Source organism: Fusarium odoratissimum, assembly GCF_000260195.1.
Source record: "Fusarium odoratissimum NRRL 54006 unplaced genomic scaffold supercont1.20, whole genome shotgun sequence".
In the NCBI taxonomy this organism is placed as follows: domain Eukaryota; kingdom Fungi; phylum Ascomycota; class Sordariomycetes; order Hypocreales; family Nectriaceae; genus Fusarium; species Fusarium odoratissimum.
Genome location: NW_022158705.1, coordinates 188,621 through 203,523, shown reverse-complemented (window position 1 = coordinate 203,523; position 14,903 = coordinate 188,621). Strand labels below are relative to the sequence as shown.

Sequence of the window (14,903 nt, the reverse complement as noted above, 5' to 3'; positions counted from 1 at the left end):
GCGTACGGTAGGTAGATAATGAACTCAAACAAATCAAATGCCTTCTATTAGTCTTTTGAATCGAAACGATCCTCTCCAACTCTGTTCTCTTCATTCCAGCTGATGAAGCCTTACCATTCGCGTTACCCTACCAGTCGCCCCCATTCCAAACCCTTACTAGCGTCATATCACGACCCCCTGTTTGGAGTTTCAACTCAACACCACGTCTCATCTTTTTCACAACACAAAGAACAAACATAACAACTTGCTCTCACTAATCTCATCAAATAATCCATTCCCGTGATATGCTCAACCCATAATTGTCTCACCCCATCGGCCCGGCCCGCGATCTATCTCAAGTCTCATCCAACCTCACTCATCTCATTCCTCGCGATGCTCTCATCATTCACTACCAAGCTCGCCCTCAAAAAAGCAGGTATACCAAGCGATGTCTTCGAATTTTCAGAAAAGAAGCGCGAACCAAACAAACTCCGCAAAAACCCACCAGCAGATCTCGATAATGAAACTGATTCAGGCTGGACGTCTTGGATGTCAATCCGTTCTCTTCCGCTTACTGTTCAGCCGTGGTTGACGCCTCCACCTGCTGCTGTTGCTAAGGGTAGACTCCCGGGGATAGGAGATAAAGCGCCGGTTGATAAGACGGGGAAGTTGAGGGTTGGTGGGGGGAAAAGAGTTTTGCTCGTGTTTTTACGGTGTGTTGGTTGTGCTTGTAAGTTGTCGTTCCCAAGCCTTGAGCTAGGGCTTTGCTGATTGAGTGCAGTTGCTCAAAAGACATTCATTAATCTTCGTACAATGGCGAACCGGTATGGAGATGCATTAACATGCATAGCCGTATCCCACGCCTCTGAGCAAGCAACTCAAAAGTGGGTATCCCTCCTCGGCGGCGCATGGAGCGTTCGCGTTATAGTTGATGAGGAGAGAGCTATTTATGCAGCATGGGGTTTAGGAACAAGTAGTATGTGGTATGTGCTCAATCCAACGACGCAAGTGCAGGGATGGAAGGAGTCGGGATGGTTGGGAGAGAAGGTAGCTGGAGCGATACAGAGGAAGGAGATGAATGAGAAGAAACCAATGAAAACTAACAGTATGGACGATGAGGAAGACGATGGGCCTTTGACGACAATGGGGAATAAGTGGCAGGAAGCTGGAGCTTTTGCTATTGATGGGACTGGGACGGTGATTTGGGGTGGGAAAGCAGCGAGGGCAGATGATGTTATGGAGTTGGAAGATGGAGCGAGGATCTTGTTAGCCTGATATGAAGGAACATGGATATCTTGGAAGAAATGTTAAACGAATTTACTTCAAGCGCCAATGTGTCTTATCAACGGACACGCACAACAAGCTGCCCTGATACCTCCTCCTTCTCCCATTCTCTCCCAGCCCAGCTCTCCAGCAACATATCAATACCCATATGTTGATGTACATTGGCCTGATCGCTGACATTAATGAAGCATTTGCTATACAGAAAGTTCCAGTCCAGCCGACCCCTCCAAAGTATCCTCAACCAGGTCAATCCTTCCTGGGAAGGGTTTCCACCATGGAAGGTTTGGCCAGTGGACGGAATCACTCTCATCGACTCAACGACTGCGCCGCTGGGGTGAAACAGTCTGGCCCCTAGCCACATCTCTCCAGCCGGATCAACCTCGATGGGCGAAAGGAGATGATCAAGACGAACTTGTCCTACCGACTCCCTCGAGCCATCGGAGTAGGCAAAGATGAGACCGACAATCCCCGTAGATCCTGGGATCCAAGTTCTGCAGGGCACGACTTCAGTCACAGCTCCAAGTCTAACCGATTTATTGAAGACCTGCTCGACACTCATCCTTGAGAACCATGTAGATGGGTCGTGGAAAGATGGGGGGGCTTCATTCTTGTCGTGGCGTTTGTCCTCACAATCGAATGCAAGACAGTCGACGCCGTCTCCCTGAGAACTGAGCCAGAGACGAGAAGGTTGTGCGGTTAATAAGGCCACACGTTCGAAGATGGCATCCGGTTGGGCCATATTGGCGTTTGCTCCTAGAAAGAAGACGCGTCCCTTGTTCGTTCGCAGCTATATTGCATCAGCACCCATTCACCTGTTGTCGTCTGTCCGACCTTTGTAACGTACCAGAAGGATATCGCGCCAGAATTTTGGCCTTCTCCTAAGGCGCCAGACTTCGACGATCCGCTCGTGCTTCTCGACTGGAAAATATAGCCACACTGCGTGTAGTCGGTCTCCTCGACCTTCACGATAGAATGAAAAGTCCTCGCTCTCACGATGACTATGCAAGTAAAGAAGGTCGTCGTCAAGCAAGCATGCTGAATAGCCAGTGATCTCAGGACTTTCACACTCCAAAACCTTGAAATAATGTCGACCACCGGCCCTGTCATCAAGGTTCAAGTACCAGATGGCTTCTGGATTTGGTGGTAGCAACGACCACCTTGCCAGCGGAGCCAGAACGTCTTCTGGCGATTTCACCACATGCAAGTCGCGCATTTTAAAGCCCTGCGGGTTTGGTCTTTGTCAATTCTCTGACTTTCGCTCAAGTCACGGGCCGACTCACATCACTGTACCATTTCAAAAAGTAGCGCTGCGACCTGTTGGTGTTTTGGAAAGTCCACCAAATTCCCGGCTGTTCATAGTTGGAGCTTCGTGTCACATCGGTCTCACCAAAGGAGACCGCCCTGACTCCAAGGTGGTCTGAAGCGATATAGACTCCGTCTGAGAGTTGCTGCGGGTCGGAGACCACCAAGAATGCGTTTTTACCATCCTTGTTTGAAAGGCCTTGGAGGTAGCGAGCATTTTCGAACATGGCAGATAGTCCCCAAATTGGTTTTGATGGATCGACAACGAAGTGTAAATATCTGGCCGTTTTGCCAGCAAGGAATTTCACCAAGTTTGGTGCAAGAATTAAGTCTCTCACGCCTATTCGAGCCTGTTCTTGAAGAGCGTCCAATGTGATATCTGCATGCTCCCCGGAAGTATCAAGGCAACACTGTTGAAGAACTAGCATTCTTTCCTGTTTTCGGGAATCCGAGGGTGGGAAATCATGGCATAGGAGGTTCGATACAACGTGCTTGTCAAAAGGAGGGAATCTTCTCTGGCAGTCTAGGTGTGCAGCAAGAACAAAGGACCTGGTTCTCCCCCACTGGCGTGGTGAAATATACCGTGGGCTTTCCGGATTGAAGATCAATGTTTCGTAGTCGAACTCAACCGTTGCTGGTGCCCCAGAACCCGCTATAGTGACAAATCAGTATTTGGAATAACTTGGAGTAACAGACCTAAGTGAAAAGACGAACATTCAGAAGGATGGCCAGGTCTTATCACTCTGTCCCCATCGCAAAAGTCAAAAAGGCACAGACAGCAAAACGACATCCAATGGAAACTCCGCCCTTCCTCCATCGTGTATCGATTGAAAGGGTTCGGAGACTTGTATTAAGTAAGAGCCACTTCCTCTGTATATCGAGGTTATAGGTGACATCACCAGTTGTATGTCCAACCTTGGACTCTTAAATCAAGCTTCATTTCAGCCATGCAACACTCCCGAAGAGCACAGTTTCCCACAGTTCCGGTAGTCCAAGTATACCAACAAAAGACATAGACATCAAGGTGAAATCTAGAGATGGACATTGCTTTTTCCATCTAATGTGCCCGCCTGTTCTATGCACTTGAACGCGGTTTTGTGGCGTGTCAAGCCAGGCCCGCGACGTTTGTATTGGCAAGAGAGCAGCATTGCAATCGTTTCAACCAATGGAAATCAATTTTGCAGGCGGAAACGAGCATTGGTTTCCCGTACAAACCCTGGCCTATTCGATGGGTTTGTGATAAAACGCGCTTGACCGCGGTAGTGAACGGCAGCGAGCCGGAAAATGTGGTCTCTGGGACGTTTCAGGGTGTCCTTTGCGCATTGTGACTGGCTGTACTGTTGCACAGAGCAGTGCCTCTTTTTTTTTTCTCGTCGACCGCTTGGTCGTTCAAGACGGATCACAAATGACGTCGGTTGGGGAATTGCAGGCATCGCGTTTGTAGGCGTTTGGCCCTCGTGATGGTCAATGAATGAGCAGTCATCCGATACTGTCGGGTAGGCTAAGAAATCATCATGTATTGGAGTTGGCACCCGCTTGGCTGCCGTATCCGAGGTGAGCGCCAGGTACGGATATTTGTTGCAGTGAAATAATATTCTGGCCCAAATATCGAGAAGATGATATTGTGAGAGTCAAAGTGGGGAAGCAAGAAAAGAAGAACCTCAATAAAAGGTAAGCGGGGGCCCAATCGTTTACCTCAGCCAGCCGCTGCTTCAACATCATACATGGAAAGAGTAATTGAGTTTGAATGGCTTGCACTTGCCAACAACCCGCGACCTTTACAGCCACCTCTCGTCAGCTTGAAGTCAGCTTTCAGCCCCAGCAAAGTCAAGGCACGACGTTTGACTGGTCACAGGGAGACACACTGTGCTTCAGCTCCGAAGGAAACGACCGACGAGGTAACTCTAATAAACAACCCAGACTCTAAATAGACCTCAAAAAGGTGTGGTCGTACTCGTAGCGGTAATGGTTGCTTGTAGAGTGTGTGCGCCATAGTCAATAGAAGACACGAGCTGAAAAGACATGGCTAAAAGTAAAACCACAAAACAAATAAACACTTGTAACATGGTGAACGGCAGAGAAAGGTAAAGTCCCAGACCTCCCCTGTCCCTTCATGTGGCTTGAGGCCGGTGGATGATCTCCCGAGACCAAGACGTGTCCAGTGCTGACCTGACCTGAGTGAGAACAGGAATAGTGCATAGATACGGACAGGGAAATCGTATAGACGTACCGTATCGCAGGTGATACGAAGAAAGAGATATACTACGTAACAGACCGCCGAGAGTAAGATTGGCCAAGACAACCCGCAAGGGATGAGCTTAACTCAGCTTGTATCTCTCTAAGTAATTATTATGTGTTGAGGCTGATCTTGTTCCTGAGATTGGCAGAAAAGGGATACGCTAAGTTTAAGCAGAGTTATTTGGTGGCCCAGAAGGGAGACTCAAAGGTATGACAATGGCGCAGAAATTTCGGTTTGAAAGAGTAAGAGGCTGATTTTTGGTGAGACATGATGGAGAATTCAATGCCGCCTGAAGTTGATCGAGATGCTAAGTAAAGATACGAGTGAGGCGTATCCTCTGCAAAAGATAACTTAAATTTGTCCTACCACAAGAGGTTGTCTCGGCATTCTCAAATTGGGTTATTGGCTGGGCGAAACAGACACTAGACTCCTGAGGTGTTGCTACATATTTTGTTGATTTTTGGTATTTTGCAGAATTCGATTCAATAGTTTGGTGGGGTCTCTTCAGCCTTTGCACGAAGCATGACGAGAGGTGGAGAGCGAGCTGTTTGTATGGACATCTGTTGAGGTCTCTCACAAAGTTTAGAGCACGCCTTGACCTGTTCGTCCATGTGTGCTGGCAATCCAGGGGATAACTAGAGTTCGGAGGCAAACACACGGGCCGTTGTTGGGCGTGTTCACCAAATATTCCCGTATTAGCCGATGTTACCATTGATGATTGATCAAAGTTGATCAAGTCGTGTTATGTTGGTTCGCGCCCAGCAAAAGGTGGATAATTGCTTCAGGTTGATTTGACATATCACGATTGGGTGTGATGTGTATAAACGGGGTTGAAGCGAGAGCCAACAAAAGCCACTGGAACATTACGGTTATACTGTCAATGATTTCTGATGGAATCCAAACAGGTTCTTACTGTTTATTGAGCTCATCAGAGAGATACATTATCACTATTGCAGTGTAAATATCTCGATCCTAGGCATGTCCATGTCTACAAATGCATCAAAAAGGGAGGACGTTCTCCTCCACACACATGCCGACATCATCACAGTCGCAGATTAGTTAGCTTTACCTGCATCTTCCCCACACAAACACAGCATCTTCCATTTGAGGCTGCATCTCAGCGGCAGGGCAAGTAAGGCACCATATCCGTACCCGCCACGGACATATCCGGCCGTGAATGTCCATTTACACTTCAGGTTTGTTACGACGTTGGGTTATTTTTGCCATCAATGATCACTATCGTGGTGCCCAAACCCAGAAATCCCATCTCACAAAGGGGTCCTGAGTTTGAGGGGAATTGGAGGACCGACCCCTCGACGTCCAGAACCCGACCTCTCAGGAACGAGATGCTCTGATGGGTGGTGACTTTATAATAAAGTATCATCTGACATAAAGTTGTGTGTGATGTAACCCTGATGGTTGGTAGCGGCACAACAATCCGCAAGCCTGGACATGGCATGGCATGGCATGGATGCATCACAAGCGGCCAGGAGTCACCAGCCGGGGATAGATCCAGGGCTAGGACAAGTGGATACAGCCCGTACGGTGGCAGGGGTGGACTCCATAGCAAGAATCAGGGTCCCTGCTCGGTATCCTCCCCTGTAGATACTGACACAGCGCTAGCCAGGAGGTGCCATGAGGGCGAAGCGGCTGTAAATCCGACAAGTTGACGACTGTCTACAGGTTGTGTCGTACAGCGTATCTTCAATGGGTGCGGCTAATGTGATGTGATGTGATCTGAGAGAGGCAATCTTGGGCCCCAACATTTAATTGCCGTCGACTCTTTGTTAGTGGAGGCCAAAAAACAGTCAGCACTATCGGCAAATCGCACGGTATATTGAAATAAGATACTCTCGCGTCCTATGGGTTGGAATTATTCCATCCAGAAGTAGAAGCCAGACCAGACCAGGGCAGGGCAGGGCTATTTAATTCCATTAGGTTCACTGCTAATAACTAAAGATATTGCGGAGGCTTGCTGCCACGCGCTGGGCGTTAGCTTGGTGGATCTCTCTCTGTTCAGATGGATATCATTTTGTATGTGGTGACCCTGAGACTCGCCCCGTTCTGCGCCCTGGGCTGTTACTGTCAAAGTCACCCGCCGCATGCCAAATGTTCCCATCCCTCCGGTCTACTGAAAACATTGACCCTTTTGTGATCTTTGCTTGGAGTCGACTCTGCTGAGGCTGCTCTATTATTCCTGCTTTCTCTCAAGGTTACAAAGGCCTATTCGCTGTGGCGGACGGTGAGGTGTCGGGGCTAATTGGAGTTGACAGAGGTCAGCTGGAAACACTGTACTCAGCACTGTGATCAACCAATGAGTGCAGTGAATCTCGAGCAGCAGCTGCAAAGGTTGGTGCGTAAATACACTTCTATAGATTGTCCAAAATGTTGAGGGCGAGAGTGTAAATAGGGCTTAGGTCAGCTCATTCTTGAATAAGTCCATTTACCTGCAGGTGAGCTTATGCTCTCGGAGGTGTGGACTATTTACAGTACAGCTGTACATAATAAAGCCCGAGTCCCAGGTACAGTGCGACCTGCACCTCACACCCTCACCTTAGTCCCCTAGGTACCTGCTGCACTAACTAAAACTCCCCGTGTGCCCCGTAGGCCTGTGCTGTGTCTCCCCAATAACAACGACTACCGTAACGAGGTATCGTTAGGTCCCCTCAGATCAGAAGGACCACCTCAGTTCGGCTCGGTTCAATCTCAGTTTCTCAGTGTCTAGGTCTCTCTCTCGCCTTTTTTGTCTTGATTGATTGATTTGATCTCTCTCCCTCAGACTAAAACTTAAACTAAACCAAACGGGCTCTCCATGTCCATGTCCATGTCCCATGTCTATCCCGCTAGACGCCATCTCTTGTCATTCCCATACACATCCGCATTTTCCAATCTTGCTTTGTCTCTGTTTTCTTTCTTCATAATTCTCTCTACTATCAACTCTACTACGGTTCTTGTCCTCTGAGCTGCTCTGGTCCTGTTCTGTTCTGCTATACCCGATCCCTTCTACGCCCTGATCTAATACAGCGAGCACCGTCGTTTCGCCCTCCCCCCGACGAGACGAGTCGAGGTGAACCGGCGTCCCTCGCACCGAGCGGCCCCCTTTTGGCAAAGAGCCCCCCCACAGGCACAAGCACAAGCGTCTCCGACACGTCCATAGTTCACTGCCCACTGTACCGTTCACCATCTCTCGAATCCTACATTTCCATCATTATCCCGCGCCCCGGGAAATTGTTGTTATACCGACTGCAACTGCAATTCCTCACCTTTCTCGACTCGCACTCGCACTCAGCGCCCCTTGTTGTGTTCGCCATTGCCTTTCGGTCGTATACGCTATCGTTTCGCTTCGTTTTACAGTACTTTCTTGCTCCGTACAACTTCCCATTTCCACGGGCTCGTTCGCTATTCCCACCCAGGAACAGCGCTTCTCAGCGACCAGATTGAGATTCGCCCCCTGGCTTTCACGATAGACTTTGTTCGGCATTGGATCGCATGCTGAGATCCTGAGACCCTCTCTAGCGCTCAGAACTGCAACGACATTTTTCTGCTGCTCCATTTTCCATATTCCACAGCTTTCGCCACCACCGAGCAAAGAGAGATCTCCCACGAGCCCAGACACACCCAAACGTCGTCACGCATACTGCCGTCAGTCCCCGCAATCACTTGAACCGTCCCGGGGCTCGCTCGCTGCTCCATATGGACGCCCAGACCACAACGGCCGAACCTCAACATCCTTATCCTTCCAGTCCTTGGACATCTGCCTCGACGATATCATCGAGCACACCGAATCCGACGACACCATCGGCGACGAGTACTCACAGCGCTTCCGCCGTCGAGGGCTCCTTCTTCCCCGACCCGTCCGCCACACAATTCCATTCTCACCTCGATCTCCTCCCCTTTCTCCTCCCACAGCAGTCCAACATCTACCACGCTCAACTCCTCCACTACAATAAGCTCATCTCCCCATCCCGCGGCGGCGGCCTGCAGACACCGCCACTCCCTCCCGTCATCTCTGCTCCTCATATCCAGGCAGCGCCTCGGTCGCGATCTTCTAGCAAGGTGTCGCTAAGAGACGCCTCCGGTAAGGGGAGCACAGCTGGAGGCCATGGGAGTAGGTCACATCAGAATTTAGACAAGAGTCGATCGGTTGCAACCTCCAAGGAGGTTCCGTCCAAAATGTCTTCAAAGCAGGCCGCCGACTCATCGAGGCATTTACCCCGACGGTCCGCACCTTCGGCTCAGTCCCACTCTAGTTCAGTGCCCTCGACGCCTCACCAGCACGCTCGCCAATTTTCTCTTGAGGACCGCGAGCCGTCGCCCACGGGGACAAATAACCATTCCCCACGATCAGCTTATTCTGAGACACATAGCACGTTATCCTCACTCCAGCCTTTACCGCCGCGAATATCGAGTTGCAAATACGAGACTGCCCAAATAAATTCTCGAAGGAGAATACCGTATTCGGTCGGCAATGATCGTCTGGAAAAGCTGGACTTGAGGACGGTCAAGAGCAAGTTGACCGAGGATGAGGAGCGAAAGTTGGCAACAGATATGAGAGAGGTCTACGACCGATTACTCCCCACCGCTGCTGTCGAGGAGAATCGGAAGAAGTTAGTCTCGAAGCTCGAAAAGACCTTCAACGACGAATGGCCAGGACACGATATCCGCGTGAATCTTTTTGGGTCCTCTGGGAATCTTCTTTGTTCGGATGATTCTGATGGTACGTCCACACCCTCAATATGCATGATTTACAGACTAACCCTATCTAGTGGACATCTGCATCACAACCACATGGCGCGAATTGGAGGATGTCTGCATGATCGCCAACCTCCTAGCAAAGCGTATGTATCTTTCCCCAATTCGCTAACAACTCGCTGACATCAACAGGGGGAATGGAGAAGGTTGTCTGTATTTCGGCCGCCAAGGTGCCCATCGTCAAGATCTGGGATCCTGAACTGGGCCTCGCCTGCGATATGAATGTCAACAATACCCTTGCGCTCGAAAACACACGCATGGTTCGAACATATATCGATATTGACCCGAGAGTTCGAGAGCTTGCAATGATTATAAAGTATTGGACACGGAGAAGAATAGTTAATGATGCCGGTATGTTGTTTTGCCACCCACTTCAACTTGTCTAACGGTTTAATAGCGTTTGGTGGCACATTGAGTTCCTACACATGGATCTGCTTGATTATCGCGTTTCTGCAGCTGCGCAGCCCTCCCGTTCTTCCTGCATTGCATCAGTCGCCACATAAGTTACCCAAACCCGACGGTACCACCCCCGATTTCGCGGACGATATTGACAAACTGGCTGGTTATGGAAAGAAGAACAAGTCATCTACTGCGGAGCTTTTGTTTCAGTTCTTTCGCTTCTACGCCCACGAGTTCGATTACGATAAGCACGTTCTCTCGGTGCGGCACGGCAAACTGATCACAAAACACGAAAAGAAGTGGCATTATGCGATCAACAACCAGCTCTGTGTGGAAGAACCGTTCAATACTTCTCGTAACCTCGGAAATACCGCCGATGACTATTCTTTTCGCGGTTTACATATGGAGTTACGTCGAGCATTTGACCTGATTTCGGTGGCAAACTTCGAGGAGGCATGCGAGCAGTACGTGTTCCCTAAAGAGGAGGAAAGAGTATGGTCTCGACCAGCACCACAACCTCGACCTGCTCTGCTTAGGAGTTCCTCACAGACACATTCAGGCCGAGGAGGTCGTGGGAACCACCGTGGCGGAAGACATAACAATAATTACCGAGGCGGAAATTCGAATCGACGTGCATCTGCAGGTGTTCCACAGTTCGACGCCAACAACAACAATATGTTTATGCAGCCGGTCAACATGGCGCAGGATCTACAGTGGTACCAAAATCAACAGTTCCAGTTTCAGTACGCACAGCAGGATCTCATGACTCAAATGGCGTTGCACCAGGAGAACATGCGACTCTTGTATGCCAGTCAATCACCAGCATTTATGCAGCATCAAGCCCAGGCTCAGGCTCAAGCGATGGGTCAACAGCAGCAACAACAGAGGATGTCTACAAGTACAGGATCTGGCCAGCAGCAGTCTCAACAGACATCAGATCGTTCCAGGACAAACTCATTTGATAATCCACCGCTCAGCGCTCCTATTCGACCAGACTTGTATGCTCTATATGGAATGACTTTGGGCACGCCCTTTTTTCCTCAAGCGGGCACAAGTTATGGAACGTATCCCTCGTCTCCTGCTAGTACCTCGGGTGCTACCCAAGACTTTCGTCGCCCGCTCCAGCGAAATGGTATAAATAATGAAACAGGTGTCCAAGGATCCAACAGTGCTCTTCGTTCACATTCGCAGCCCGCATCTCGATCTCCGTCTACAGCACAAGCAGCTCCTGGTTATTTCGGTGCCCAATCTTACAATGGCCCAAGCCATTCTCGAGGTGTTAACGGCAATCCAATTCCAAGCTTTATGTCTGATGATACAGAATTCGACGAGACTCCCAAGGCACACACGGACTCGCCACAATCGGAAGAGGGCAAATACTCTGTTTATCTGTCGGAAAGCCCAAGTCCCAGCAAGCAGCCTCAGCCACAAGCTGTGACGAATGGTCTTGCTTTTGGGGATGTCTCCGGTCAGAGCCCAGGGCGACGACGACTCTCGACAGATCAACTTCCTCAAACAATTCTCGACCGCCGAATGAAGAGGACATCCCGATCGCCTTCACCCTTAGGCCATGCACGAAATTTCTCATCTAATGCATCATCGGCACCTTTGGCACAAGGCCCTTTCCCCGGAGGTCAAAACAAGAACCTTTCGCGCCCATTGGTTGTTAATGGATCTAGTCTCAAGACAAGTGTGACCCAAAGCCCACGCCAACCACCTTCGGGAACAGGTAGCACTACATCGGATGAGTCGACCAACCTTGAGAACCCATTGCAGATTCACGGCTCAAATGGTGTTCCCAACTTTCCTGTTGATGGACCCGGCATGCCGCAGGCTGTACCTGAAGCAGCCATGAACCAACAAGGTGCCTACAACCCGGTTCCCGTAGTGGCCAATGGATCCGCTGCCCCAATGATGGCTTCAGCCCCATCCACGGCAGACGATCCATCATTCCGCGATCGTATCGCGATGATGAGCGCTCACTACATGGCAAGTCCTCATATTGTACAGGACCCGATGGTGGCGGCAAACTCTCGACTGTCTCCTTCGACACGCCAGCGCCTGATGTCGCGTCAGCAGAATGGCATGATTGCTCCTCTTGATCTTGCCATTGCTGAAAACCGCATCAACAGACCACCAGTTGGTCAAGATTTTGCTCATCTCTCACCAGTTTACGAGAACCGCACTCCCTCACCCACAGTCCTTCGAAAGGATGGGCCTTGGAAGTCGGAGAAGCAGAACAGCCCTAAGACAGGACGAGGAGAGGGGCCAAAGTCCAGCCAGAAGACTGAGGAGCGAGCTCAGGAGCCTCAGGAGGGTACAAAGTCTCAGAAGAACCAGAAGTCGGGTTCTCAAAAGGTTAATGGAGCCCGAGAAAACGGCCACGTTCGTGGAGCTAGAAGTGAAACCGACGGCGGTTGGCAAAAAGCAGGCAAGGGAAAGAAAAAGGGCGCTAACAACAACGGACAACAAGGAAATGGCGAGCAGCCTCCCAAGCACGAATCGGAACGAAAGGGCGGCTAATCGGTAGTCTCGATCTGAGAAGCGACGAGACATGTCGACGGTTACCTTGACGAGTGTCTTGGGGATAAGCCCTTGTAGCAGGACCTTGATCTCAACCGGCAGTTTTTCATTTTGGATAAGTCAACTTGCAATGCTGGCACGCAATCAACGATTCACAATGACTTGAAAAGCCTAAAAGCATGAGGGCGAGAGCGGGCACATTGGAGATTATTCTGGATGGCTTCCAGATATTGACATATGTAGCGAGAGTGTACGATTGATGTCCAACGGTGTTTACTCATAGCATTTATACCGCAGCGGTCTGCGGACTTGACATACAGATTGGCAACGTCGGGGAGCGGCATGGAAGAGCAGAAGGACAGCAAAGCCGGATCTGCTGGCTAGATGAGAGTGAAGATGGATGGATGGTTGGCTGGTCGGTCGGTTGGTTGGTTGCAAGCACACATGGAAACGAAGAGGCGTTGGCGTCTTTCTACACATGGCCGGTTGGGAGGAGGCGTTTTATATACACAGCTGCAATTGCATTTAAGACAAGTCCATCTTAAGGGGGGCAGGACAGCGGTTCATATCCTTACAGGCTGCATGGGCAAAGAAGGGTCAAGCGGTTTTTTTTAGATGGTTGTCAGTAAAAAGCATGGGCAGATGTAACGAAGCACAGAAAAGAGATACATGAAAGTTTTAATGCATATTAGTTTCTTGAATTGCGAAGACGGCTCCATACTACGTAGTCGGTCAGTAGGTTAGCAGTCGATGATGAAGCATTCGCCATCCCCGCGGTCTCCACTCGGAGCTCCGCGGTGATGATCTCCGGATCAGACAATAACTCGGACTACTACATGATTTATCGCCCTTTTCATTCCGTATAACCGCCAAATCGGTGGGGCCGATGCCGAAGTCCCGTCAATCTTAGACGCAAAGCACGATTACATGATGTATTATCCAATATTCTGCAGCTTCTCGCGCGGTAATTTGGTTCACTCCCGAGAGCTTATCAATAGAGGGGTTTCATTACTAAGGGCCATGGTTGTCTTTGAGAGGCTGAAATAGTGCTGACACATTGGTTCCGTTAGTTGCCGTTTGATAGATCGGGTATGTAAGTTGAAGTATAAAGACGTCGGTATGATTCCACTTCAAGGTCATTGTGTTCCTCACACTTGTTCTCATACCTCAGACTCTACTCTCACGATAAAAGAGTTTTGGCTGTTCGCACATACACTATCACGATGAGCATGCTCTCAGCTGAAGTCACGGAATGGGGTCAGCCTCCCAAGTCCATCAAAGTTCCCCCTCCTGCAGCCCCAGTTCACGACAACGAGACAGAGATCAAAGTCCTCGCTGCAGGCCTTCATCAACTCGTCCGCACACGCGCGGCGGGAAAACACTACACTGCTACTGAACTCCCTCACGTTCCCGGCGTCGACGGTGTAGGCATCAATCTCTCTACCGGCAAGAAAGTCTACTTCTCGCTCCTCGGTACAAAGCAGGGCAGTTATGCTGAGATCGTCAATGCGCCAACTCACAACATCGTTGAGCTTCCCGAGGGCGTAGACCCTGTTGTTGCAGCTGCTATGGTCAACCCCGTCATGGCGAGTTGGATGGCGTTGAGGAAGCGTGTTGATTGGCCTGGAAAGGAGGGCAAACCTTACAAAGTCTTCATCAACGGCGTCACCAGCGCCAGTGGAAAGATCGCTATCAAAGTAGCGCGTCACCTCGGTGCAACAACCGTCGTCGGCGCAGCTCGTAACAAAGACGCGTTGTCAAAGCTCGACCTCGACGCCAGCGTTGTCCTTCAAGAACCCAACGCCACAGATTTCTCCGCCGCCGCAGACGCAGACATTGTTCTCGATTTCCTTTACGGACCGTGGCCCAATGCGTTCCTGTTGAGTCCCAGCACAGCTAGTGCTAAAAACCCTATTACGTGGATCAACATTGGGTCTATGGCGGGTGATATTGGTGATATCTCGGCGATGGGGCTGAGGAGGAGAGATGTTACGGTGCGGGGCTCGGGGCCGGGAGCGTGGGATCCGAGGGAGCTCGGGGTTGAGACGGAGGGAATGTTGAAGGTTCTTGTGGGTTTGGGAGATGAAGGGTTGAAGAAGTATAGGATTGAGGATGTTGAGGAGGGTTGGGGTGATAAGGGGAGGGATAGAGTTGTTTTTGTGTTTAGTGAGTAGGCTTGAGGGGGAGTGAGTGAGTATAGGGTGAGGATGAATGAGTTGTGATAATGAGATGCGATAAATGACAATGACATAAATTGACCCCTTTACCATCAATAAATTGCTATTTCTTATGATATTTTTTCGTTTAAGGATAATTCCAATATGATGAACACCGTATTGGCAGATCGTCAGTGAGAAGAGATGATACCGAACGTGTCAGTCTGACGTAAAAGTTTTATCAAAGACGAGAGGCTCATCAATTCTTC

At 49.9% G+C, this 14,903-nt stretch overlaps 5 protein-coding genes across 6 annotated transcripts; 3 read left to right on the top strand and 2 right to left on the bottom strand.

The window, feature by feature from the left end:
* Nucleotides 1–176: 176 nt before the first annotated feature.
* On the top strand, nucleotides 177–2,051 carry FOIG_10960 (uncharacterized protein). Its single transcript, XM_031211487.1, has 2 exons — nucleotides 177–709; nucleotides 761–2,051. The coding sequence occupies exons 1-2, from the start codon at nucleotides 373–375 to the stop codon at nucleotides 1,252–1,254; spliced, it is 831 nt and encodes a 276-aa protein (XP_031058671.1). The 5' UTR covers nucleotides 177–372; the 3' UTR covers nucleotides 1,255–2,051.
* Nucleotides 755–4,073, bottom strand: FOIG_10959 (uncharacterized protein). 2 transcript variants are annotated; one of them, XM_031211486.1, is made up of 3 exons: nucleotides 3,280–4,073; nucleotides 2,108–3,217; nucleotides 755–2,050 (listed from the first exon to the last, which is right to left on the bottom strand). In XM_031211486.1, exons 2-3 carry the CDS (start codon nucleotides 2,474–2,476, stop codon nucleotides 1,322–1,324), a joined length of 1,098 nt encoding a protein of 365 aa, XP_031058670.1. In that variant the 5' UTR covers nucleotides 2,477–3,217; nucleotides 3,280–4,073; the 3' UTR covers nucleotides 755–1,321. The 2 variants fall into 2 exon arrangements, with proteins under 2 accessions (XP_031058670.1, XP_031058669.1); XM_031211485.1 differs by having other exon boundaries at nucleotides 2,108–4,073.
* A 3,371-nt stretch (nucleotides 4,074–7,444) lies between these two features.
* On the top strand, nucleotides 7,445–13,205 carry FOIG_10957 (uncharacterized protein). Its single transcript, XM_031211483.1, has 4 exons — nucleotides 7,445–9,521; nucleotides 9,571–9,642; nucleotides 9,689–9,907; nucleotides 9,954–13,205. The coding sequence occupies exons 1-4, from the start codon at nucleotides 8,498–8,500 to the stop codon at nucleotides 12,476–12,478; spliced, it is 3,840 nt and encodes a 1,279-aa protein (XP_031058667.1). The 5' UTR covers nucleotides 7,445–8,497; the 3' UTR covers nucleotides 12,479–13,205.
* Nucleotides 7,578–9,080, bottom strand: FOIG_10958 (uncharacterized protein). The gene has a single exon (XM_031211484.1). The coding sequence runs from the start codon at nucleotides 7,986–7,988 to the stop codon at nucleotides 7,665–7,667; it is 324 nt and encodes a 107-aa protein (XP_031058668.1). The 5' UTR covers nucleotides 7,989–9,080; the 3' UTR covers nucleotides 7,578–7,664.
* A 123-nt stretch (nucleotides 13,206–13,328) lies between the features above and the next one.
* On the top strand, nucleotides 13,329–14,773 carry FOIG_10956 (uncharacterized protein). Its single transcript, XM_031211482.1, has one exon. It carries the CDS (start codon nucleotides 13,702–13,704, stop codon nucleotides 14,650–14,652), a length of 951 nt encoding a protein of 316 aa, XP_031058666.1. The 5' UTR covers nucleotides 13,329–13,701; the 3' UTR covers nucleotides 14,653–14,773.
* Nucleotides 14,774–14,903: the final 130 nt, after the last annotated feature.